We start from the raw sequence: 26,228 nt of genomic DNA, 5'->3' as shown, positions 1-26,228 counted from the left end.
CTTTCTCCCAGTAGGTTATACTCTGGGTATTAACTTTGCATTTTCAGAAATGAATGTACTCTTAAGGGACTAAATACACCAAATGGAAAATGGCTATTACCAAGGTAATAGCATAGCTAGTTTCTTTGGAAGTTTTCTTTGTGTATTTTTTTCCCCTTCACTTTTGTGACATTCATAAATACTCAGTATGGGTAACACCTTTGTCTCTCTACATGGAAAGACACTTAGTAGGAAATAGGCAAAAGAGAGCCTTAATGGAGAATGGCTGAATCTGGAGTCAATAATTTCTCCTTAGGGAGGTCTGATAGGATTTTATACCTCTTTCCTCCTCAACTCAGTGCACAGCCACAGTCTATTTAAACCATCCTCCACCCTCTGTACAGTGATCAGAATTGTCATCTCTACCACTGAGATTCCAAAGGGATTCTGACGTGCAAGATTCAGGTCCTATAAGTTAGCATGACAAAGAGAGACTCTTGCTTTCAATATGGTCCCAGGGACAATGAAATAATGTCACCTTGAGTTCCTTTTAAGGAATTTTAAGAATGTCATCATTAATAGCTCTATTTATTAAAACTGTGAAATTTGGGTGCAGAGGGGTGTCAGCTGGCTCGTCCACAGCAGATGCCCAACCCAGTCAGAAGCTCTAAGCTTTGCTGTGTGCTGTTTTGCAAAACAAGTGTAGAGCTTTGATGCTCTCTTGTTTCTTTTCCTGTCTTCATCCTTGTTACAGATTGGTCCAGGATGCGCTTTGCTCTGTGGCTTTCACTTTGGCTCCCCTCGGAACCGGAGAATGAGCATAGGTAGAATTAATACAGGATGTTAGGATTTGTTGTTATTGTTATTAAAATGGAAACAGGCCGAAACCGGTTTGGCTCAGTGGATAGAGCGTCGGCCTGCGGACTGAAAGGTCCCAGGTTCGATTCCGGTCAAGGGCATGTACCTGGGTTGCGGGCACATCCCCAGTAGGAGATGTGCAGGAGGCAGCTGATCGATGTTTCTCTCTCATCGATGTTTCTAACTCTCTATCTCTCTCCCTTCCTCTCTGTAAAAAATTAATAAAATATATTTTAAAAAAAAAAGGAAACAGAAAAGTTTGGTAGGAAACCTAGCTCTTTGTTGCAGTTGACTTTATGACATCACAGAATTCACTAGTCTGCTAGGAACTACACAGAATTATATATTCTTGTCTCTAGTGAGTTTTCATGTAGACTTTTATACCTTTTGAGGAAAAATGACCTCAAATATTACAATGGTCTTTTTGCTCATAAATGATTTTTCATTTCTCTCTCTTCCAAATACTCCATACAATGTAGTTATACTGCTTTCACAATAAAAATATTTAGGCAATTTTCTACATGTGTTGTCAAGAACTGGAGTAAGAACCTTCAACGTTATTTAAATCACATTCTACTTAAGAGTTAAAAATACCCATTTGATCTGTTAGTCCCTAGCTTGTAATATTTCCTCAGTCTGTTCTTTCAACTAAAAGAAAATTTTAATAGCTGTCATGTGCCAGGCATAGTGAGTACAGGTACAGAAGATAAAACATTAAGCAAGGGCCCGGTCGGTTTAGCTCAATTGGTTGAGCATTGTCCTATGCACCAAAAGGTGATGTTTGATTTCCAGTCAGGGCATCTGCCAGAGTTGTGTGCTCGATCCCCAGTAGCGGGTAGGCAGAAGGCAGCCTATCAATGTTTCTCTCTCATTCATGTTTCTGTCTGTCTCTCTCTCTCCCTTCCTCTTTCTCTGAAATCAATAAAAACATTTAAAAACAAAAACACAAAACACTAAGCTAGAAAAATACCTTTCTTGCTTTCATAGTGTTCAGGTCAGTGGAGGTGACAGGGAGCTAAGCACGGAATTACAAAGCTGTGTGATGGGTCCATGTTGTGATTTGTGCCCTGAGGCAGGCAGTGAGGAGGGTGGGAAGTAGGGAATGGACTTGGAGATCAGGCAGGTGTGGACCGAACCTGGGCTTGATGGGAATCCAGAAGAGCTTTCTATGGGAAGTTACATCAAAACTAAGCCTGAAGGAAGTTTAGGGTTTACCCTTCTAGAATTTGAGGCAAGAGTGTCTAACCATATTTCAGTTAAACTCTTTTTTCAATAAAATTGTTCCTTTTAGCTGTGCCTCGCAAGCTGAGAGGTTTGGTTCTGAGCATGGAATATGAGATTGATTTTTGTATATCTAGGAGCATTCATCATGCTTGGTTTATGGCCACCTTCATGTGAATTGCTAATGATGTGAAAATTTGCAAAGTATTGAATTTGATGAAAAAGAAGCAGCTGGATATTCCAGATAGTCATTATCCAAATTAAGTTTTTAATATTTATAATCTTAACCTTTTTCTAACAAAAAAAAAAGGAAAAAGAAAAAGGTTGTGGTTAGACGCTTACTGACTTACATCAATCTTTTCTTCACAGACCATGGTCTTTGGCTAAGGCAACCAGGTTGCTTTATAAAGAACTGTTACATTGTGGGGTGTTTCGTAGGTGGCATAAGACCCATCAAATGCATCTATAATTTGTACTGATACTATTGGCATCATTTAGCCATGATAAATTCTGTATGGATTAACACCTTTTCCTGTTCAGAGTAAATGTTTCACATCTTAATACATTTAGCTGTTCTTTTTGCCTGGTCTGTCTGACACAGCTCTGAGCCAGAAGACTGGTCAAGTATTTTTGTCTGTTTTTTCATTCTGGGGTTTTTGTTTGGTTTTGTTTTTAAAATCTGTTCCATATACTTTTCTATTTTGGGGTGAACTTGCCTATCTTTGAAAGGTATCTCTTACATAAAGGAGATGAACCACTTTCATCTCTGTGGTTTCACCTAATGTTAATGTATATTTTGGTCCAGTAACTATTCTTCCAAGATTTTATAGCAACTTTGAAATACATGGAAGGCTTTTTGCCTGGAAAAGAAATGAGTATGAGTCAAAAAAGAATTTCTGGGGAAGGAAATTCCTAGAAAGCATTTTCATTTCCTTCTTAACTATTTTGGGAGCTGGTATGTTACATTAAATATTTTATATAAATTTTGGTGGAATTATTGGTGCCAAATATAGGGGGTGATTTTTAAAAGAATTTTTCTTTTTAGAGTCTAGATACTATTAAAAGAAAAATACTTACTGACTATAGTTTCCCCTGACTTGAATCCTGTTGGTTGGTGAATTTGGTTGAGGCGGGCAGATCACTAAGATGGACGAATGGCTTGGATGCGTTGAAAGAAGTCGGCTCAGCTTAATGCTATATTGACTTTATTGTGTGCCTGCCATTCTTTCCCTTTACTCTTCTTAACTTTAGGAGATTTATCCCTGATTCTAATATGCCTGGCAGCTTCCAAGAGAAAATCTCGATCATTCTCTTTATTGGTAAAATACAGAGTTCCGCGAATTAAAATTTCAGAGAGCTTTTATCAGAACTTAATATGAATTGTAGATAAAAGGAGGAATTAATTTACTTGACTTTCTTTAAATTATATTCCTTTGGTTTTTCTCCCTTATGCTAATGCCCTAAAAATAAAACAAGAACATCGTGTGTGACATTTAGCATGAATGGAGAAACTTCCAAGGAAGATTGGTGGGGTGGAGTATTATCTGCTTGGTGCTTTTAGGGGAAAGGTTGCTACCCGTTGAAGAAGGAAGGTGTTATTTCCCAGGGTGAGGGTTGGGAAGGGGAAGTTGTATTTTGTGAAATTGGGCTTTTGAAAGCTCGCAGCTTGATCTTACTTGGCATCTTCAGTTATTGCTCTGCACTCTCTATTCCTCTGTCATTTAGGGACCCATTGAATGGCTGTCACTCAATGACAGTTATGAGTTTGTTGTGTTTCACAAGTGCTAGGATCGCTAAGATGGACGAATGCTTGGATGTGTGAGGCCAGGATGAGCCATCCGGCAAGGGTGATGAACCATGCGGGCTTCTCCTGGCTGCTGCCCTGATTCTGGTGCAGGCAGCTTTGTTTTCACTGAAAGACCTCGAGGAAGACACTCTCTGGGGACCGTCCTTTGCCTTTCCCTTTCCTTCGTGTGGCATGCTTTCAGACCAATGACCATATAGTTTCCCTGTCCACTCCCCTTTAGGATTTTAGGTTGTACCCAGGCTTAGGTTTTTGGTTCTGTTGTTTGATTTTTGTTTCTGCCATTATAAGTAATTTTTTAAAGGACAACTTTTGTTGAAAATTGGGTAATTTCTCTCTTGATGAAATCATTTGAAGGACTAATAAAGAGTAAGACTATAGTGCTAGACTTAATTTTTCCAGATAGCTGGAACACTGGGGACGTGCTTGGGTAGGTGATGATCTTGAATATTGAAAACTAATCAGTGAAAATAGTTGAGGAGAAAAGCCAATGTGCTCCTGGGGAGCACAAAATGGTTTACACACAGATTAGTAACAAGAAAAATACGTAATGCAACCCAACTTGTTGGTGTTTACGAGTTTTGTTTTTATAAATCTGGGAGAAGAGAAATAATTATGTATATTTTCTGTATTGCTGCAGAGCAGGGATTCTTGACCTGGAGTCTGTGGATGAGCTTTAGGGACATCTCAAACATCTTGAAATTGTTCTCAAAATGATGGTGTGGGGTACAGGCAGCATAGACACTCCCCTTCATTTATCTGTGAAAGGGTCATGAATTTTTATCCAGTTCTCAAGTGTGTTTGTGAACCAAATAGATTGGGGACCAAAACGTTGTTCCAATCCCAAATGATGCGGGCATTTGTAACACATGTACGTTTTAGAAGGAAATGTCCATGGATCAGTAGTCTGATTGCAGTCCTCTGCCTTCTATATCCTCACCACCCCCAGCATTTTCTGATTATTAGAATTCTGATCTAAGAGGACATCTTCTGCTCTTGTGGTTACGTTTGTAATGAACTCTGAGCCAATAAATCTTTTCTTTGACTAAATTGTTTTTAAGTACCGAGTGTTAGAAAAGACGTTAAAGGACATGATACATTTTCAGTTCCATTTCTGTATGCCTTCACCATCAGAATGAAGCTGGGCAGATTTTATGGAATGTACTGCAGTAATTAATCTTCATTAGGACTGTTGCCACAGCCTTGGAAATTAAAATTTATGATGAGGGGGAAAGTCTCTGGCATAACATATTGGAATACCAGAGTGCCAATATTTAAAAGACATGTGTAAAGATTTCTGAGAATTTTTTAGTGGTCTCAAGATCATTTATTATTAGCTTAAAGTTCTTTAGGAAAATGTCTAAGCTACATTTATTGATATGAATGTAAGAGGGAGAGTTTTGTACAAATAAGACACAAACTAGACATTCAGGTACTGTGCTCTTGGTAGCTTTCCACACACAGTTTGGCAGCATGTTGGGAAAGGACACCCAAAGGTTTCTGTGTGACTGAATATCCACCATTCTCCACCTCTGTCTTCAGCTAGTGTGCAGCTAGAACATTCCACAGTTTCCCTGATGTATTTTCTTTGTGTTCCAAAAGAGAGAGAAAAGCAAGAGTTTCAAAAGCTGTGCAGACACTCAGTAAAGGTACTGTGCTTTCTTAGCAGCCTCCTTGTCCTGGCTTTTGTTAGATATTTTAAAATGTTAGAGAGAGAGAGAGAGAGAGAGAGAGAGAGAGAGAGAGAGAGAGAGAGAGAGAGAGAAAGAGATTTATTGATTGATTCATTTATTGTTCCACTTATTGATACAGTCATTGGTTGATTCTTGTATGTGCCCTGACCCAGGATCAAACTTGCAACCTTGGTGTATCAGGACAATGCTCTAACCAACTGAGCTACCCTGCCAGGGCCTAGATTTCTGAATAGGCTTGTAAAGTGATGTTACTGTCCCATTTTTCTGCAGTAACACACAAACATACCCCACTAAATGCAGCCGCGGCAGAGGTTGGGAGCTGTAACAGGAGGCGTCATGACACCTGGCTGCACAGCCTCCTTTCCAGTGTCAGGCTTAGTGTCTCCAGTGATTTCGGTTGCCTTTTTATAACTTCATTATTGGACCTGCTTGCCCCAGTGTCCTTGGAAGTTTGGTGCTCACTCTGCTGTGCTGTGTTTCTGTAAAGCTCCGCATATACCTGGGAAGAAGTCAATAGGTTTTCCCAGCAGATCTTTTTCTTCTATGGTGCCTTGACCACAATCGTTCAGACAGCGCTTGAAACATTCTCAAGGCTTGAAGGAGTGGTCCTCAGTGCAGCATTGTAGCCCAGGGAATGTGTTACAGATGCTCTGGCCCCTTTTTATTGGCGTTAATTTACACATTGTTTATTTAAAGTATGCTCTTTATCAATAAGCCCATTCCTGTTCATAGCAGGTACGAATGACGTTCTTCTTGGTGCATTGTATCATTTGTCTCCTCCCTTTCCATGTCTGTAAGCCTTGGCAAAGGCTTCCTAAGGAGAGAGAGAATTTTAAAAAATCAAGGGGAATAAGACCTAGTAGTTTCCTCTATCTAGAAAATTATGGTATCAGTGAATCAGACTACCTCCTTTGCCTTTCTGTATCAGTACATAGGAATGTAAACCGTATCTGTTCCTGGCAGAATGATCTCAGGAGCATCTGTATTACAAAAATAGTTGCTATAGCAGGTGTAAGATAGGCATTGCATGAGCTTCTATGAACCAACAGACTGAATGCCTTGCCCACATTCACCACTGCATGTAATTTGGGAATAAATTATGGTATGTTATCATAAACCTTGCAATATTGGGAGATGTAGGAGTTTGGAAAATTAAGTCTGTGTTAGAACAAAGACAGGCTACTTGACCCTGTGGGAAAACTGTGACTTTTGGGGTCAGATAAACAGACCTGAAGCTTAAGAAACTTAAGACCTGAATGTTTTCTAAGAAAAGAATCTTACTTTCTTTTACAGGTTACTTAACCCTTTGCACGCCATAAGCATCTATAGACACAAGTAAATTCAAAATATCATTGCACGTGGGTATGGTTTCCATTTTGGACATGTGGCAGTTAACTGGTTAATGACAAGTTATTTAACCTCTTGACCCCCAGTTTTAATCACCAGTCAAATGAGGATAATTCTTATGTTGCAAGGTTATCATGAAAATCTAATAAGGTATAAAGAATGCAGCATATGATGCTACTAGGGTCACTAATCTATGCTGATCAATTTAATTACTAAAAGTAAAACAGTGTTAGAATTTTTTAAATAAGTATGTACATTTACAAAAATATAATTTAATGCCCTCTCAGAAATCGACTTTCCATTTTCTTTCTCATCAAAATCATTCGTTGAGCTGCATGTGACATGGCAGGCCCTCTATTCAAAACAGTCTGCAAAAATGTCTTCCAGACTATGTTGAAATGATGAATGATACAGTAAAAAAAATGTCATGTAATATATTGCATCCAACATATGGGTAGAGTCTGTATCACCAAATTGGAATTATTGAGGCATTCAGTAAATGGAAAGCTGTAATGTGTTCCTGGCATCCTATATAATAAAGAGCTAATATGCAAATGGTCATCATGCCCTCACGCCATCACACCGTAAAGGCTCAGACACTCAACACTGGGGAGAGAGGAATGGGGATCGGCCAGGCACAAATGAGCTTGTGAGAGAGGAATGGGAACCAGCCAGGCGGTGGCCCTGCGGTTCCGAGCGCCTGCGGCTGTGGCCCAGGCGAAGCTGCCTGCCCATGCTCCCCTGTGGCTGTGGCCAGCCCAGGCAAACCACCCTGGGTCCTGGGTTCCTACAGCCGGTCAAAGGGAAGGCCCGAGTCCCAGGTGCCTGTGACTGGCCGGAGGAGGGAATCCTGGGTCCTGGGTACGGGGTAAGGCAGAGGCAGTTAGGGGTGATCAGGCCAGCAGGGGAGCAGTTAGCGGCAATCAGGCCGGTAGGGGAGCAGTTAGGGGCAATCAGGCAGGCAGGCAGGCAGAGGTGGTTAGGGGCAATCAGGAAGGCAGGCAGGCTGAGGGGTGGGGTGATCAGGAAGGCAGGCAGGCAAGTGGTTAGGAGCCAGCAGTCCTGGATTGTGAGAGGCAGTCAGACATCCCCCGAGGGGTCCTCGATTGGAGAGGGTGCAGGCCAGGCTGAGGGACACCGAATTTCATGCACTGGGCCTCTAGTAGAGTAATAAAGAAGATAGACTAGCTCCCAGCCCGCTTAAAGCTTACACTCTGGTGAGGGAGACCATAAAGAAGTAAACAAAAAGTAGAAAAGAGATGGTGATGAGGGCCATGAAAATGGTAACTGTAGGGTAATGAGAGGGGTTGGGAGAATTCACTTTATATGAGGTCTTTAGTAAAAGCCTCTTTGGGGTGACACCTGAAGAATTATTGAAAGCCTTCTTTTTAGGTAAAGAAGGAATGATACATGCTAACATACTAACCATTAATTCCTTTGACATTTATTAAAATTTAAATATTTACCCTAACAGCATAATCATGACTGTACAATTATGTATATTCCTGCCAGAGGTGATTCCTCAGCTTCTGTTCATCCCATCATCCTTCAGCCATGTGTCTATCCAATGATGCTAGTTGGCTTCATGGAAGGTGATGAGGGTAAGAAACAGCTGCTGTTCTAGTCCACAGGGGGGCAACTCATTAGAAAGGCATATGCCATCCCAACGTTTCTGAGAACAGAGAGTGGAGCTGAGATGGTCCGAGTACTCCAGGTGAAGGCTGGAAACATATACAGGTTCTGAACTAAAGTGACATATCATTCTTTAGGGATAAGAGGAGAAAACACTAATGTATTTTATGCTTAATAATTTAAGTTATAATTTGTTGATGGTATACCAACTCTTGAACTATGTAAATCTTTTTATTAATAGACTTTTTAGAAATTTTAGTTTTTACAATAAAAATTGAATGAAATTTTTGCCTCTCTCCCTCCCCACCCCAGCCTTTCCTATTACCAATATTTTGTTAACGTTTGCAACCTCTTAAAGCTATGGTTTCTTGTCAGAAATAAGACTAATAATAATAGGCTTAATTATTTTAATTAATTTTAGAGGGAAGAAGAGGGAGAGAGAGAAACATCAATGTGAGAAACATCTATTTGTTGGTTACCTTCCACATACACCCCAACCAGGGATTGAACCTGCAACCTGGGGTGTACCCTGACCGGGACTTAAACCCATGACCTAAACCCGTGACCTTCCTGTGCATGGGACAATGCTCCAACAAACACAGCCACGTTGGCCAGGGCAATAGACTTAATTTTAATAAAAGCACCAAAGACTATTGTTGCTGAGATTTTGCAAATTATATAAACCTAGGAACTGATTGAATACGCTGGCCTGGTGATGAGGGAAAAGCTCTACGCTAAAGATGCCTGTTTTTAAAGTCATTAGCATATGGGAGCTGCTTGAAATACTGAACTGCATGAGAATGCTCAGAATGAATATGTAAAATGAGAATAGTAGAGAACCAAGGATGCAGCTAAGAAATATGGACATTGAAGCAATGGACAGAGGAAGAGGAAGCTAAGAAGGTACAACCAAGGAGGTAGTAGTCAACATTTAGGTACTTAAAATTTAGATGGCTTTCCATTACATCTCTTAGGGAAGCTGCAGTAATGGTATCATTTTGACTGTCCCCTGGCTGGGTGTTAACACAGTAGAAGCCATTTGTTTGGAAAAATGAGTACTGAATATAGCCATAATATGACCATTTATTTAATTTTGAAAAATATATGCAAAGCCAAAGTTTAGAAAACCAGGAACTTGTACTATTAACAGAAGCATTGGTGAGGAGAGAGGAGACTGCGCCCTCACACACTGGACTGAGTGCTCTGGGGTGCTACCATGGCAATGTGCTCCTCCACGGCTGTTTTGGAAATTGAATTAGAAACGTCTGTTGAAACATAGCCTCCTTCATTGCAGTGGCAGTAGTTCTCACGGCTTAGAACAACCCAAACAGGACATGATTTCTACCATTCACATATGTGGACATTTATTGAATGAGTTTTATTCAGGTTATCTTTATAGATGAAGGTAACAAACAGCCCCAGGCTTCAAAAAGCTAAGAATTTAGTAGACACAGGGAAGACTCACTCAGAGTGAGTGCCATGGGAGAGCACAGACAGTGCATAAAGTGGTGCAATCATGTAGGATGGAGTCATTGAGGATGAGGTGACATTTGAACTGGGTTTTGAAGGATAAGGAGGATTTAGATAGTTATAAAATAGAAAGAGGGAATCCATATGGAGACAAAAGAAGGTGAGAACCTAGAGCATGTTTAGGGAATAACAAGTAGTCCAAAAGAACATAATAGTTATAGAGGCAGGCCTAAGCCAGATCGTGAGAGTCCTTAAAAATTATCTATATATATAAAAGCCTAAGCGACCATTACGACTGGTCAACCGAATGACTGGTTGACTGGTCGCTATGACGATGCACTGACCACCAGGGGCAGATGCTCAACACAGGAGCTGCCCCTGGTGGTCAGTGTTCTCCCGTAGCCAACCTCCATGGCAGGCCAACCTTCTGTGGTCCCTCCCCACGGCCAGCTGGTCCCTATCGGCCCCGATCGCCGGCCAGGCCAAGGGACCCCACCCATGATTGAGTTCGTGCACCGAGCCTCTAGTAATAAATAATACTATAAGCAGTCACTGAAATGGTTATGAAGAATTACAAGAGCCAGGGTGATTATTTCAGCATGTCAAGGAGTTAGTAGCCAACATTTAAGAAGACTGCTTTTTAACTTTTTTCTTGGTGGATAGTAGGCATGGAAACCAGTATTGAACAACTTCTTTAGAAGCCCATGTAAAACTAGCCAAAACTTCTACAAATTTCTCCATGTGGTTTGTGGAGCAGCGTTATCAAATCTAGAAAACTGACTTCTAACCTTTCATCACCACCGAGAACGTCTGCTTTCAACACTAATGATCTCTATGTTTTGAAAGACTTGTCTTTCCCATTTGTTTTATTAATAAAGAGAAAATTTTCATTCCACTCAAGCTTCTGAAGTGTAAAGTATGTACAAAGCTCAGTTAATAAAATTCTAGCCAAAAGAAAAGAAATACTAGAATTTAGTCTGTGGCACATAGTTGCAGGTGTTTTGTGATACTGAAAATTACCCATGACACATCTGTCCTGAGCTAAGAAGCCTTACCCTTCCCCATACTTGTACGGGTCCCAGGTTGACACTTAAGTGGAACACTTACTCTCTATGCTCCTGAGCTTTGTGAAATTATGGAGAATAATTGACATATACCTAGATGCCCAGACTACTTTCTCCTTCTAATTTAAGTTTCTTTCTTTTCTTTTTTTTTTTTATTGCAAAGAGCAATACAAGCTTAATACAGAAAAACAAAAACAAAAGATGCACGTACCAGCAGAAATAACATAAAAAAAATCTCCCAAATCTTTTTCTATGCAAATATGCATGCTGCCTTATTTAAACAAAGATTCTTTCTATATTGGTTTTATTACTGTTTTCAGTGTCGATAAAGAAATTCCTGCAACATTGTTTTTAATAGCTGCATCATGTTTCATTTGAAATTTTATAACATATTTAACAGATCAGTCCCTTATGATTGGATGTTTGGGTTTCCAACTTTCTGAAATTACAAATAGCTTTGCCTTGAATATCCAGTAACTAAATCTTTATACATATCCTTAATTATTTCCTGGGGATAAATTCCCAGAAGAGAAATTGCTCTGCATGCATACGTGAATGACTTTTGAAAGGCAGTTGTAGTAATATACATTCTCACCCAGGAGTTTATATTCTGATTGAGAGTTAAGATGCTTCCTGGTGGGGAAAACGTCACTTTAGTATTAGGAAGTAGCAAGTCTAGTAGCAAGTCAATTAGGAAGATGCAAAATGGCTAATAAACAATTAGACCTGTAGGAATTCAGAGGAAAGAAATCACTTTTAATAGGGAGCTTGGGTACCTTTCATAGAAGATGAGGAATTGAAGATGAGTCTTGAATCAGGGAGTACCCAGAGGAGGAAGAAGTGCCCTGCTCACAGAGGGGCACAGGTGGGAACACACAAGAAGTGTCTCTGACCTCATGAGTAAGAGCCACGCATGAGGACTGCCCAGAAGAGGGGCCAGGAGGAAGGCTGACCCTCGCGTGGTAACTCCAGGCGCCCCTCCTTTTCCTGTTTCTCATATAACAGTCTACCTTCTTGTCCGGGGTAACTAGGTTAGCTACAAGTACCTGAAAAAATTAAAATGTTGAAACCAGGAGTATCATATGAAATAAATCATGGCCCAGTAGAATCAGCACAGAACTTTCTATGAAAGCCCCTTTCTGCTAAGAATTACTCTGCTAACTGAATCCCCATCACAGGGGACACTTTCATTTTCACCTTTCCAGGCGCTATTTTAAATGCAGTTATTTGTGGGTAACCTCAGTGTTGTCTGATTTCTCTTTCCTCCAGTGGTGAGAGAGTGCGGCTGCTGAGTCAGCATTGGGCATTTCTGGGAGGTAAATGGGGAAATTAGTTTTGCTTTAAGCTGGTCATAACTGGATATGCTTACGAGGCACATTCACTTTGATATCCAGGCTGTCTTACGGAGTAATAGGCTCCATTGAAACTTGAGCAGTTTGTTCTCTTTTGGAATACATCATATGCTTGGACGATAATGTAATTTCTGTGATGTGTTTTTCCCCCTCTATATTATATAACAGCAATGTAAGAATTTATTTGAAAGGGGTTAGCTTAGAGTCCCGGGACCCATACAAGTATGGGGAAAGGTAAAGCTTCTTAGCTCAGGACAGGTGTGTCATGGGTAATTTTCAGCTTTCATGTATTGATCACTAATATGTTCTTACAGTTATCTTATTGTATTTAATTCCTATAGCAGGTCTGCTAAGTAAATTATATAATCCCATCTTTCAGATAAGGAAACTGAAGCTTAGAAATGTTAGTTGATTGGCCACGGTCTGACTGTGTTCATGTCAAAACCAGTGTTCTTTCCACAGCTAATCCTTTCTATTACTGTTCTCCAGATGCTGACTAAAGATGTTGACCAATTCAAATTGCTTTGGGCTGAATTTAGAGTCATTCAGATCTGGGTGTGAATCCCACGGGTATAATGTGGATCCAATCATTTAACCTCTCTAAGCTCATTGTGGAATGAGTCTAAGGACTCCACACCAAGGGTTTTCATGAAGATAAATTTAATCTCTGTAAAAAATGTAGTACAGAGCCAGACCCTTGAATAAATGGTTCCTACTGCCATTGCTGGTTTTTTATTTTGTTAATTTTGTATCTAGTAATTGGGTCATCTTTGAACATGATGATGGTATCTTAAAATCCTTTTGTATCATGTGATTGACTCTATCTTCAGAAATTAGCTTTATTTTTATAGTCTATGCTTCAGGTGTGTGCAGAATACAGCAGTAATGTTTATGCTTCCTTAAGACTTTGTGTGGGCCTTAGATGCAGATTTTAAATGGGGAAAATTTATTTGCTATCTTAATTTGTAATTTAACATTTCAGGTTTTGTTTTGGCCATGGTCTGTATATCACAACTTAATGCAACAGATAATAGAATTAGCACCTGGTATCCTGATATCTGTTAGCCCACAGACTGCTCCTAAAGGATGGCCCAACTTTAATAGAGGGAGAGGGGTGAGGCAGCACAAGCACAGATTGGAGCCAGACTGTAGACCTCTCAGCGTCCTCAAATTGTGGATGATACATCTAGTTTTCTAGAGTTACTGTAAGGATTGGACGAGACAGTATATGCAGACCCCCTGCAGGTGCCTGGTGCCTGATGGGCCCTCCCCCCGCCCACTGCTGGGAAGGTACTTAACTTATGACACAGATATCCTGACATTGTTACAGTTTCTTTCCCTCTTGAATAATAGTATCACTTTACCAGCTATCTGTTATTGGTAATTTTGTCACGTTTTAAGTGTTTGATTTCATAACAATGAATTTAATTATGTACTTACAAAGTAAATCATTGGATTTGTTCTCACCAGTGATACCAAGAAGAAGCAGGGGATGAGGAAAAGGAACAACAGCGAAGTGGAGAACACGGGACTCACAAGTCGTAACAGAAAGAAGGCCAAGTGGGAAGTCTTAGAGCCATTGGATACAGGCCTGTCTTTGGCAGAGGATGAAGAACTGGTGTTACATCTGCTCAAAAGTCAAAGCTAAATGCTTCCTGCTTCGTCTTCTCCTCAAGACCTCTGGTCATGGTTATGTGGACAAAAAGTTGAAAAGCTGTCGGCTTTGGGGATGTCAGATAATGTGAGTCCCAGGCCCAAAGGACGCGTTCCAGGCAGAAGTGAGAGTCCCTAAGCCCCTGTCACAGCAAACTCCGTGAGGGTGGATCCTAAACGTCTGATCCCTTTTCCAGCATGTGCTCTGGTAGATTGTTCTCTTGGGCTTTAACCTGTGACATCTTGTCACTGGAAATGCTTTCTTTGTTTTAATAGCAAGTTCTGGAGACCTTGTTTCGTTGTTAGGAATTTCTTTTCTTCTTATCTTACAAAAGTGTCTATGCTGTTAAATAAAATTGCTCACAGTTTTGATTAATATCTTCAAAAGACAGAATACGATGGACCAGCCCTAAGACTGAGTATTTTTTAATTGAGATGATTAATAATAAACATATTTCCTATAAAATTATTGTTTCAATTGTGTCCACTAATATGAATGCATTCTCAAGGGAAGGTTCTTAAGATTAAATTCTTGGCCTATTCCTGAAACTGAATTTTCCATATTCTTAAATTAACCTCCTCAATGATGTCATTTAACTTTCACTTGGCAGATTTGCTAGCTCTCATTTATAAAATCTATAGATGTCCTGAATCTAAAACCTCATCTCTTGGCATGTAGTAGCTTGCAGGCCTTCTCCAAGTGCCTCCTCAGCCATTTCCTCCAGCAAATGCAGCCGCCTGGGAGAGGCCGGGAGAATAAGACCCCACACGGAGGTGAGCAGGTGAAGGATGGGAGAGATGCTGACAGCGTCCTCTGAGCCCCTGGGCTTCACTCATCTACTCCTTATCCTTCCCTGTATGTCAGGGCTCTGTATTTTTTCTTTTTAATTAAAAACTTTTAATTTCTGTTTTCACATTTTTCCTTTGTTTTACTTGCAAAAGGAAAGGCGAGCTTGGCTCCGTAGCTTGTATATGATGCACAGCCCTTGGGCCTGGCAGTCCTGACCCCATTGTCCACTGGCTGCCTCAGGGCCTGGGGCACGGGGAAGGGGGGGGGGGGGAGGGAGATTCACATGCAGCCCCCAGGGCTGGGGTGTAAATTTCTTTTTTGCATAAACTATTTCCAGTTATATTCTGTCCCTAACACTGAATGGATCTTGACTACGATATACATTGTAGGGGATTTTAGTTTGCTGATTTGGAAAACACCAGAATAGAAAGCTCCTAACAACACATGGTAGATTATACTGTTGTTTAGCAAATGTTCACTCCAACCCCTTCCTCCCGTCGGGGAGCATATCTTTCCCAGGCTGCTGGTACTGGACTGACTGTGTGACTGACTTTAGGCCGTGGGGCGTGTGCCGGTTCAGCAGAGCCTTTAAGGTGCACTGACATTTCCATCAGCTCTCTCCCACTTTTGCCTTCCATCTTGGGACCAGCATGGACCAAAGAGAGGACACTGCTTCCGTGTGGGCACAGGGGAAACACTGCAACAGCTGTGCAGCTCCCACGGGCCCTCCCAAACCTGTGAGCAAGAATCCACTGAGACTCGGGGAGTCAGCACAGAAGAGCCTGATTAGTGCAGAAGGGGAGAGAAACAAGAGCATTCATTCATTCATCCATTCATTCATCCCATAAACGTTAATAAATTCAGCAGCTATATTCCAGGCCCTGTACTTGTAAGAATACAAACAGTTCCCTCTCCTGCTAACAGAGTGGAGGAAAGAGAAAAGCAAATTCATGAATTCATTATTGTATAATGAAGAGCCAGAAAGAGGAAGATTGTTGTCTGAGTGAGAAAGCTGTTGCTGGGACGCAGGAAGGAGGGAGGACAGGGTAGGTGCTTGTCCTGGGACCCAGGACAAGGGGTGAGTTCTTGCCTGATGGCTTCCCCGAGGCCAGTGCACCAGTGGTTCTCAACCTTCCTAATGCCGCGACCCTCTAATACAGTTCCTCATGTTGTGGTGACCCCCAATTTCATTGTTACAAATTGAACATAATTAAAGCACAGTGATTAATCCCAAAAACAATATGTAATTATATATGTGTTTTCCGATGGTCTTAGGTGACCCCTGTGAAAGGGTCGTTCAACCCCCAAAGGGGTCGCGACCCACAGGTTGAGAACCGCTGCGGTAGGCCGTTCCTCAGATTCACTCAGGTAAGATGATCTCTAAAATTGCCTCGTCTCAGAGTGGATACACCCAGCCATGGAGCCCTTTGGAGGACTGCCATCTCATAAGCTTAACATGGCATTTTCGATTTGTTTGGGGCTGTAAAAAGTGGATACATTTAATTAAATGTAATTAATTTTGTTACACAATGTTTGGAGCACCATGAAAACTGAACATGAAAACTCATCTCCACAACTGTCGGGGTCTGCCAGAGGATGCAGTATGCTGAGAAGGGGGCGGGGGGGGGGGGGGCGGGCGGAGAAGGGGAAAGTGTGGCCATGGAGGTAAAGGGGGAGAGCCTGCAGCCAAGATTTGAAACCCTGTTTCATGTCTTTGAAGACTATTGTAACTGGACGTGTGACCATAGTGCTGAGCAGACGGCAGGCAGGCAGACATGTTTATACCATATTACCCAGCGCCTGCTGAGTCAGGAATCGGCAGCCAACCTACAGGCTGCCCATTAACCTTTGAGAGAGGCTGGTGCAGAAAGCTCTGCCCAAACACGGACGAATTGGGCAAATAACATTCTTACTCTCAGAAACTGAAATTTAGGTTGTCAGCAAAATAGGCTCTGAGACAGAACAGGGAGCACAAGATAAGCAAAAAGTGAGTTCAGAGTCAGAGTTAGGCGAAGCTGTAAGTGAACAAAAACTGGCTAAACGGTAACAGAGCAAATGGTGAGGATCCAATTAGTAACATGCATGCAGAGTAGTGAGCACAGGGCAGCGCCCCGAGGACCTGCAGAGGGCCCCTGTTGAGGTCTCAGGTCCTCCCTGACCCTCTAGGTCAGTGGTTCTCAACCTTCTGGCCCTTTAAATACAGTTCCTCATGTTGTGACCCAACCATAAAATTATTTTCGTTGCTACTTCATAACTGTAATGTTGCTACTGTTATGAATCATAATGTAAATATCTGATATGCAGGATGGTCTTAGGCAACCCCTGTGAAAGGGTCGTTCGACCGCCAAAGGGGTCGCGACCCACAGGTTGAGAACCATATTCTAGGTTCTGTCTCCATAAGGCTTCCCTCCCCCTGGGTCCTCTTCTTAGATTTCTGTGCAAGTTGGTTTCCTTCACTGCCTGAGTGTGAGATGCATTGCCTGAGCTAGTCTGAGGGAGTCCTTGGGGTTTTTTGCACCCAAAAGAGCTTCATGAAAGCTCAGAATACTCTGAGACTGTGCTTCGCAGACTTCAACAGGCGCAAGGCATTACCAAGGGGTCGTTTTAGAGCACGAACCTCCAATTGTTGGTCTGAGGTGGGGCCTGGGATTCTGCACTCGTACAGGTTGCCAGGTGGTGGCATGCTCTGGCCCCTGGCCACATTTGAGTAGCAGGACAGAATGGAACTGAGTTATTAGAATCATTATTCACAGCTAGGGGTTCTGTCAGAGTCCCAGCAGGAGGCAGATGGTGCATACAAACCAGGATCATTTTAAGGGGATTTAGTGAAAGGATTGTGTCCATGGGTCGGGGCAGGATAAGGAAACCACAGAGGTCCACCTGAGGCTAGACATGGAAGTGTTACCCTCCTCACCCTGCGGGCAGAGAGCAAAGGAGAGACTAGCAATTCTTGACCTTCAGTTGACATGCGCCAGCCCGAGGTGACCACAGGGAACCGTCCTAGAGAATAGATGCTGTGACCTCACTCTCCTGCTGCTCTGGACTCCTGCCAGGGTTCCCTCTGGCCCCAGCCAAGGCCAGAAAGCAAACTGTGTAGATGTCATCTGTGCCGTCTCCCGGGACACAGAACAGGTAAGGGGCCAACAGGACATTGGGATCGAGATGTAGGGCATAAATAGGTGGGATCTTTTTGTGGATGAAGAGAAGCCCTCAGATTTTGTCCCTTTAACACTGTTCTAAGTACTAGACACAGCAAGGATGGACAACAAGCAAGCCAGCGTATAAAGCACCGTCGAGTGAGGATAAATGCTATGAAAAAACAGCAGGGTGAGGAGAGAGAGCAAGAGGGGCCGGGTAGTTTGATGAAGGCAGCGGGACCTCGTGGGTAGAAGTCTGAAGCCACAGGGGCCACTTCCCAAGCACACGCAGCACCTTAATGGGTGATGCAAATGAAAGCTGGTCTTCGCCAAAAGAACCATTTCACACATTTTCCTCTCGTCTTAAACCTCCACAACCTCTCCTTCACTCAGAGCTGGTAACCTTACTTTTCTTTCTTTTTTTTTCCTTCCTTCCTCCCTCCCTTCCTCCCTCCCTTCCTTCCTTCCTTCCTTCCTTCCTTCCTTCCTTCCTTCCTTCCTTCCTTCCTTCCTTCTCCTCACCTGAGGATATTTTCCCATTGATTTTTATAGAGAATGGAAGAGAAAGGGAAAGAGAGAAATATCAATGTGAGGAATATACTCCTAGAAGTGGGATCACTGGGTCAAATGGCAGTTCCATCTTTAATTTTATGAGGAAACTCCATACTGTTTTCCATAGTGGCTGCACCAGTCTGCATTCCCACCAGCACTGCACTAGGGATCCCTTTTCTCCACATCCTCGCCAGCACTTGCCATTTGTTGATTTGTTCATGGAGCCATTCTAACCTGTGAGATGATATTTCATTTTTCTTTTAATTTGTATCTCTCTGATGATCAGTGACTGAGCATTTTTTTATATGTCTCTTGGCCTTCTATAAATCTACTTTGGAGCAGTGTCTAAGTTCTTTGCCCATTTTTTAATTGGATTGTCTTCCTTCTGTTAAGTTGTATGATAACTTACACCTACTCTCCTCAAACTATTCTAAAAATCCAAGAGGAAGGGACATTTCCAAGTTCTTTTTATGAGACCAGCATTAACTTAATTCTAAAACCAGATAAAGACACTACAAAGAAAGAGAATTACAGGCTAATATCCCTGATGAACATAGATGCTAAAATCCTCAACAAAATATTAGCAAATCACAATACATTAAAAAGATCATACACTATGACCAAGTGGGATTTATTCCAGGGATGCAAGGCTGGTACAATATTCACACATCAACAAATGTTATACATCACATAAACAAATTGAAAGACAAAAATCACATGGAAAAAGCATTCGACAAAATCCAACACCCATTTTTGATAAAAACTCAGCAAAGGGGGAATAGAGGGAGCATATCTCAACATGATAAAGGCCATATAAGACAAACCTATAGCGAACATCATATCTAATGGGCAAAAACTAAAACCATTTCCCCTAAGAACAAAAACAAGACAGGGATGTCTGCTTTCACCACACTTATTCAACATGGTACTGGAAGTTTTAGTCACAGCAATCAGACAAGAAGAAGAAATAAAAGGCATCCAGATTGGAAAGGGGGAAGTAAAACTCTCATTCACAGGTGACATGATATTGTACATAAAACACTCTAAAGACTCCACCAAACACCTACTAGACTTAATAAATGAATTTCTCAATGTAGCAGGATACAAAATCAACACCCCCAAATTGATGGCTTTTTTATACATAAATAATGAATTCTCAGAGGAACTAAATAAGCAATCCCATTTACCATTGCAACAACAACAACAAAAAATTAAAATGCTTAGGAATAACTTAACCAAGGAAGCAAAAGACCTATACTCGGAAAACTACAGGACATTGAAAAAAGAGAAGAAGAAATAAGCAAGTGGAAGAATATGGTATACCATGTTCATGGATTGGTAGAATTAACATCATTAAAATGTCCATACTACCCAAACCAATCTACAGATTCAATGCAATCCCTATAAAAATACCAACATCATATTTCACAGTTCTAGAACAAATACTCCAAAAATTTATATGGAACCAAAAAAGACCCTGTATAGCCACAGCAATCTTGAGAAAGAACAAATTGGAGGAATCATAATACTAGATTTCAAGTTATACTACAAAGCCACCGTAATCAAAACAGTCTGGTACAGGCACAAGAACAGGCAGAGATCAATGGAACAGAACAGAGAACCCAGAAATCAACCCAAACCATTTAATTAATATTTGACAAAGGAGGCAAGAGCATACAATGGAGTCAAGACAGTTTCTCTTCAATAAATGGTGCTGGGAAAACTGGATAGATACATGCAAAACAAATGAAACTAGCCCACTAACGTACACCGTACACAAGAATAAACTCAAAATGGATAAAAGGCTTAAATGTAAGTCATGAAACCATAAAAACCCTAGAAGAAAACATAGGCACCAAAATCTCAGGCATCTCTCATAGCAATATGTTTACAGATACATCTCCTAGGGCAAAGGAAACTAAAGAGAAAATAAACAAATGGGACTACATAAAAATCAAAAGCTTTCGCACAGCAATAGAAACCATTAACAAAAAGAAAAGGGAGCCCTAACCAGTTTGGCTCAGTGGATAGAGCGTTGGCCTGCAGATTGAAGGGTCCCAGGTTCGATTCTGGTCAAGGGCATGTACCTTGGTTGCGGGCACATACCCAGTAGGGAGTGTGCAGGAGGCAGCTGATCAATGTGTCTCTCCCATCGATGTTTCTAACTCTCTATCCCTCTCCTTTCCTCTCTGTAAAAAAAATCAATAAAATATATTTATTTTAAAAAAAAGGAAAAGGGAACCCACTGTATGGGAGAACATATTTGGCAAGGATACATCCGATAAAGCGTTACTATCCAAAATATATTAGGAACTCATACAACTTAAAATGATCCCTTTAAATAACAAACTGGATCATGTGACTCTTCTGCTCCAAATTCTGTGGCTTCCTATCTCAAGTCCAATAAAATCCAATGTCTTCCATGGCCTCTAAGACTCCATATTTTTCCTATTTCTGACCTCAACTATAACCAGTTCTACCTCCAACTGCTAATTAATTGGTCTCTGCTACTTAGCTGGTGAATGACATTCGTCCTTGCTGAGCCTTGAACTAATCTACTGTAAAGTCTAATGCTAATGCTCACCCCCAACAGATCTTTTGAGTATTCAATGAGACAGTACATGTGGGACAGAGTATGTGCTCAAGAAAATATCACTAATAAAACCAAAGATTCTTCTTGAGATCCAGCTAGAAGACTGAATCATGAGAGACCACATAGAGAAAGGGGCTCAGTCATCACCAGCCATTCCAGCCATCCCAGCTGAGGCACTAACACTGTTCCAAGCCCAGCCACGTCCCCAGCTAAATGTAGCCATATAAGTAACCCTGGTCACCACCACCCGATACTAAAGAACTGCCCGGCTGAACACATCAAACCCACAAAATTGTGAGAAAAAAATGTTATTTTGTAAGCCTTTAAGTTTTGTCATAGTTCGTCATGTACCAATTGAAAACTGCAAAAGCTTAATTATACCACAATTGGTTTATCCATTTTCCTGTGGATAGACGTTTGAGTTGTTTCCAGGTTGAGTCCATTAAGAATAAAGTAGCCATGAACAATATATGGATATGTGGATGTACTATTCATAAACAACAAATATTAACCAACTACTGCATAAAGTCTTCCAAGAGAGCTTACTCTGCAAATTATCAAAAAGTGAATCACTAGCTAGAGAACCTGTGTCCTCGTCAGTGTGGGGGGTGTTAGTTGATTTGTTGTAACTAATCTAATAGGGACAATGGACTATCAGTGTGACGTTTAGCTATAAAATTAATAGACGGTTCTATCTATCGGCATGGATCCCGGAGAAGCACCTTTGAGGACTTCTACCAGAATTCTACAGAAAATGATTATTTCCACTTGCCCCAAAGGTCAATGTAGCCTCCATGGGACCGACCACCTAAGTCAGGGGTGGGGAACGTCTGGCCCACGGGCCATATAAAGGCCCTCAAAATCATTTGGCCTGGCCCTGCCAAGGCATTAGGGGTGAAATAATTAAATGTTTGACCAAATGTAGCAGGCTAATTTTTAAGTTGATAATTTTGTATGACCCGGAAATTATGTTTTAAATATCTAAATGGCCCTTGGCAGAATAAAGGTCCCTCACCCCTGACCTAAGCCTTTGCTATTCAAACATTTCTCTGCAGGAAGGAGGTGCTGCTCGAGGCCTTTGTAGGAGCCAGTGGGGCATGACCAGCAGCACTGGGAGAAGCCCTGCACTGCCCTGTGCCCCGCCAGTGACGATTGCTCAGTGTTTGCTCTGCCATACAATGGCAGGTTTTTAAAAAAAGTGTGAAAGATTTGGATTCAATGGACTTTAGCATTTTACAATTTTAAAAAATATGGACATTTTAATTTAAACAAACTTTTTTTTTTTTTTTTTACAATTTAGTACTATTTTTATTTTTCATTTGTTTGAGGAAGGGAGACTGCACCACAATTTTTTTGGTGATTGTCAAAGGTCTGAATCCAATTCCACTCTTCCAGGGTGAGACCTCATTCAGGGTGTGTCTGCTCCCTTAGAGCTGCGTGCCGGGAGGGGGGCAGTGGGGCAAGGCTGGACCAGTGCCCCTGTGGCTTCAGCCAGTCCTGCATAGGAGCTTCGTAGGCTCCTCTTACTAATGAATAAACTTTTGTTGTAGAAACTTTAAAATTATAGTTGTACAAAATGGAAAAATTGAATGTTCAGAGATAACCATTGTTAATATTTCAGTGTCTTTTCCTCCATATATATGAAAGAATCTATGGGCTTATATTGTTTTTATAAAATAAGTCTTTCTTTTAATATTTAGCAGATATTAAATATCCTTTTAACACAATTTTCAATAATATATTGAAATTCCATGGGAGGCCTGGTAGCAGTGAGCATACTCAGCACCTGGATCTCTGTTTCTAAAAGGAATCAGGCTCTTGGAGAAACGGCTGATTCTAGGATGAGGGCGGAAAACATTCTTGTCATGCCAGAAAGTAAGAAAATACTCTGAAAAAAGAAATAAAGAAAGGAGAAGAAAAACCCACAATGTGGGGGTATGCCGAAGGGGTGCCGGAGCCAACTGAGAGAGCTCACAATGGCCAAAGCTGAAAGCGTTGGAGCAAGAAAATAAAGCAGCATTGAATTATAACCCAGTAGATATAATAAATATACCTGCTAGTCCTCGTTGACATAAATAAATGATTGAGTGCATAAATAATTCCTGTGGATACTCTGCCCTCAGGGAGGTGGGCCATAACTCCCCTTCAGTGCAGTGACTTTCTTCCCAAGAGGACAGCGTGAAAGAGGAGGGAAGTAATTTGACTGTGGAAAAACCTGACAAACACAACCTTAGCCAGGTGATCAAGGTCAACATCAACAGTGGTAAGTCATGGTGTTTGCTCTTGACATGTGACAAGAATAGCCTTTACTTGTGTGATCTTCCCAACATGTATAACCCCAATCTCTGAATGAGAAAAACAGGCAAACCCCAGTTGAGAGACATTCTACAACATACCTGACCAGCTCTTCTCAAAACTCTCAAGGTCATAGACAAGAGGGAAGTCTGAGGTACAGTCACAGCCAAGAGGAGGTTGAGGCGACATCATAACCGAATGTAACGTGGTGTCCAGATGGGAGCGTAGAACAGAAATCAAACAGCAGCTAACACTAAGGAAATTTGAATACAGCCTGGGGTTTAGTTAGTATTAATTTATCAGTACTGGTTCATTGGGTGTGAGAAATGTACCAAAACAATGTAAGATATTAATCATAGGGAAACTGGGTGCAGGGTGTATGGGAACTCTCTGTGCTACCTTAACAATGACTCTGTAGGTCTAACCGTTTGAAACATTTATTTTAGAAATGACACACAACAGATGCAACACATTTAATCTAATCTTTTATAATTGGACATTTAAGTAGTTTCTAAAATTTTGCTTTTGAACACATTTAGAATGAACGTCCTTACAATTAAATCTTCGCACACAACTGTTATTATTTCCCGTAGAATAATTTTTGTAGAGGTGAAGTAATTGTGGGGTAATGGTTGTGCGTATTATAACAGTATTACGGATTTTGATACAAGATACCTAATGAGGCACTCAGCTGAAGCATGTTCACTCCAAACCACAGCCTATGCTGAGGGCTGGTCACCCGTGGGGAGGACTGTGGGATATTCTTCCTGGCCAGGCCAGTCACATCCAATGCGACTCCCTGAGAAAGTAACTAGCAACAGCAGGCCTGTGTTGAGGGGTGCATCTTCTTTGAAAAGGTAAACTTGGCAGAACACAACACTCACCCTCAAGCTGTCTTCAGGCCGCTGTTAATGAAGCCCCTCAGCTGTGGGGCCCCAGGAAGAGGACACAACGTCCGTCAGGGGAGTCGGCCATTGTGGCCGATGCTCAGAGCCGCCAGCCAGGCTCTGAAGGGCGAGCCCAAGTGGTTTTTTCTGGGACACTCTACTTGAATTATCGTTCAATCAGTCAATACAATAGATTTTCAAAGTAGAACAAGTGGTTATCACGATGAGGAGGTTACTGCATTCTTTGGACTGTATGTCCTAATTGTGGTCAGTAAATTCCGACAGTCTTAACAAAAATAGCCTCCAGCATTGCTACCGAATGATATGTGTGAAGGTGACTCCCCACTGGGCTTTCTTGTTTTGCTGGACAATATACTATTAATAAGCTAAAAATACCAGCATTTTTCATTCATTATGTTTATAGGCATTCACTGCTTGAGTCAAGGTTAGGCTTATTAACTGATTAAAGAGTTTTATTACAGCCACATGTACTTATTTTTCTAAAAGAATAAAATGCATAAAGATAAGCAGCTTTTATTTTGATTGCAATCTATAAAATTGAATTCTTTTGCTGAGATAAAATACCAATAACTCACTTGAGGACCATGCTACCTTCTGAAAATGCCACACACCTGCCTCTAAAACCTGACAAAGTTACAGCACGTCGCAGACTTGGCCAGAGCTGAAGCAACCAGCGGCTGGCGGCTCCTGCACAACGGGCGCTTTCCCGGCCACAGCTCTGCTGCTGGAAGGCAGCCTCGGAGCGGAGCGAGGTGGTGCAGCCAGATAGGAGGGACTTTTTACTTAAAGGCAAAACACTCAGATGCATCTTGCATTGGGTGTCTGCAGCCGGCATAGCAGAAAAATGAGCCTATTAAGGCATCCGCTGGTCAGAAGACTTCACTTCTTCATGCTGTTCAACCAGCCCAGTCCAAAAAAAAAAGGAAAGAAAGCAGAAAAATAAATACAGTGGGGCCTTGACTTACGTGTGTTCCGACTAACGAGTTTTTCGAGATACGAGCTGTCTCTCGGCCAATTTTTTGCTTTGAGTTGCAAGCTAAAATTCGGTTTACGAGCCAGCTTCAGATACCCCACCGCTAGTTGGCGCAGCGAACGTCATAGTGAACGCCACAACATCAGCCCAGAATCACGTGTCTCAATCATTCACAATTGATTTGACGTACGAGTAATTTGAGTTACGAGCTCCATCACGGAACGAATTAAACTCGTAAGTCAAGGCCCCACTGTACCTATCTCTAGATATCCAGGCGACATGGACAGAGCCTGCCTGGATTTTATCAGAAGAATACTGTACATCAGTGGTTCTCAAAGTGCGGTCCTGGAACCAGCAGCATCACCGGGAAGCCTGTTAGAAACGCACATTCTCAGCTTCAACTTCATCCACTGAATCTGCATCTGGGGTTGGGGCCCAGCCAAAAAAAAAAAGACAATATATATATATTTAGAGAGGTATATACACTTAAATTTTGAATATGGTATATTCACATGCCATACAATTCACCCATTTAAGGTATATAATTCAGTAGTTTTTAGTATGTTCATAGATCTGTGCCATCATCCCCCAATCAATTTAAAAATTACTATTACCTCAAAGAGAACCCTTGCACCCTTCAGCTATCACCTCCTATCCCTCCAGCTCTCCGCAACAATTCATCTACTGTCTGCCTCTACACACTTGCCTACTCATATAAATGGAAGCATGTACTCTGTAGCCTTTTCAGTCTGGCTTGCTTCACGTAGCATCATGTCTTCTAGGTCCACCCACGTAGCAGGACTACACTTCATGTGTTCATGAGTGATGGTCCCACCTTTTGGCTGTTGTAAATAGTGTTCTCACGAGCCCTCCGGTTGACTGAGTGCGCGCTGTGGTTTGATAACC

General features: G+C 41.6%; 1 protein-coding gene across 1 annotated transcript in view; it reads left to right on the top strand.

Moving 5' to 3' along the window:
* The window catches only part of DDX10 (DEAD-box helicase 10), a 252,096-nt gene extending 237,110 nt beyond the window's left edge, over positions 1-14,986 (top strand). Inside the window, exon 18 of the mRNA XM_081098779.1 lies at positions 13,892-14,986. Within this exon, the coding sequence (XP_080954905.1) occupies positions 13,892-14,069 (178 nt within the window). The 3' untranslated portion in view covers positions 14,070-14,986. The remainder of the gene's footprint in view (positions 1-13,891) is intronic.
* Positions 14,987-26,228: the final 11,242 nt, after the last annotated feature.

The sequence above is a fragment of the Myotis nattereri genome, assembly GCF_964212035.1.
Source record: "Myotis nattereri genome assembly, chromosome: 9".
Classification (NCBI taxonomy): domain Eukaryota; kingdom Metazoa; phylum Chordata; class Mammalia; order Chiroptera; family Vespertilionidae; genus Myotis; species Myotis nattereri.
The sequence above is the reverse complement of the archived record's forward strand: the minus strand, read 5'-3'. Positions and strand labels throughout refer to the sequence as shown.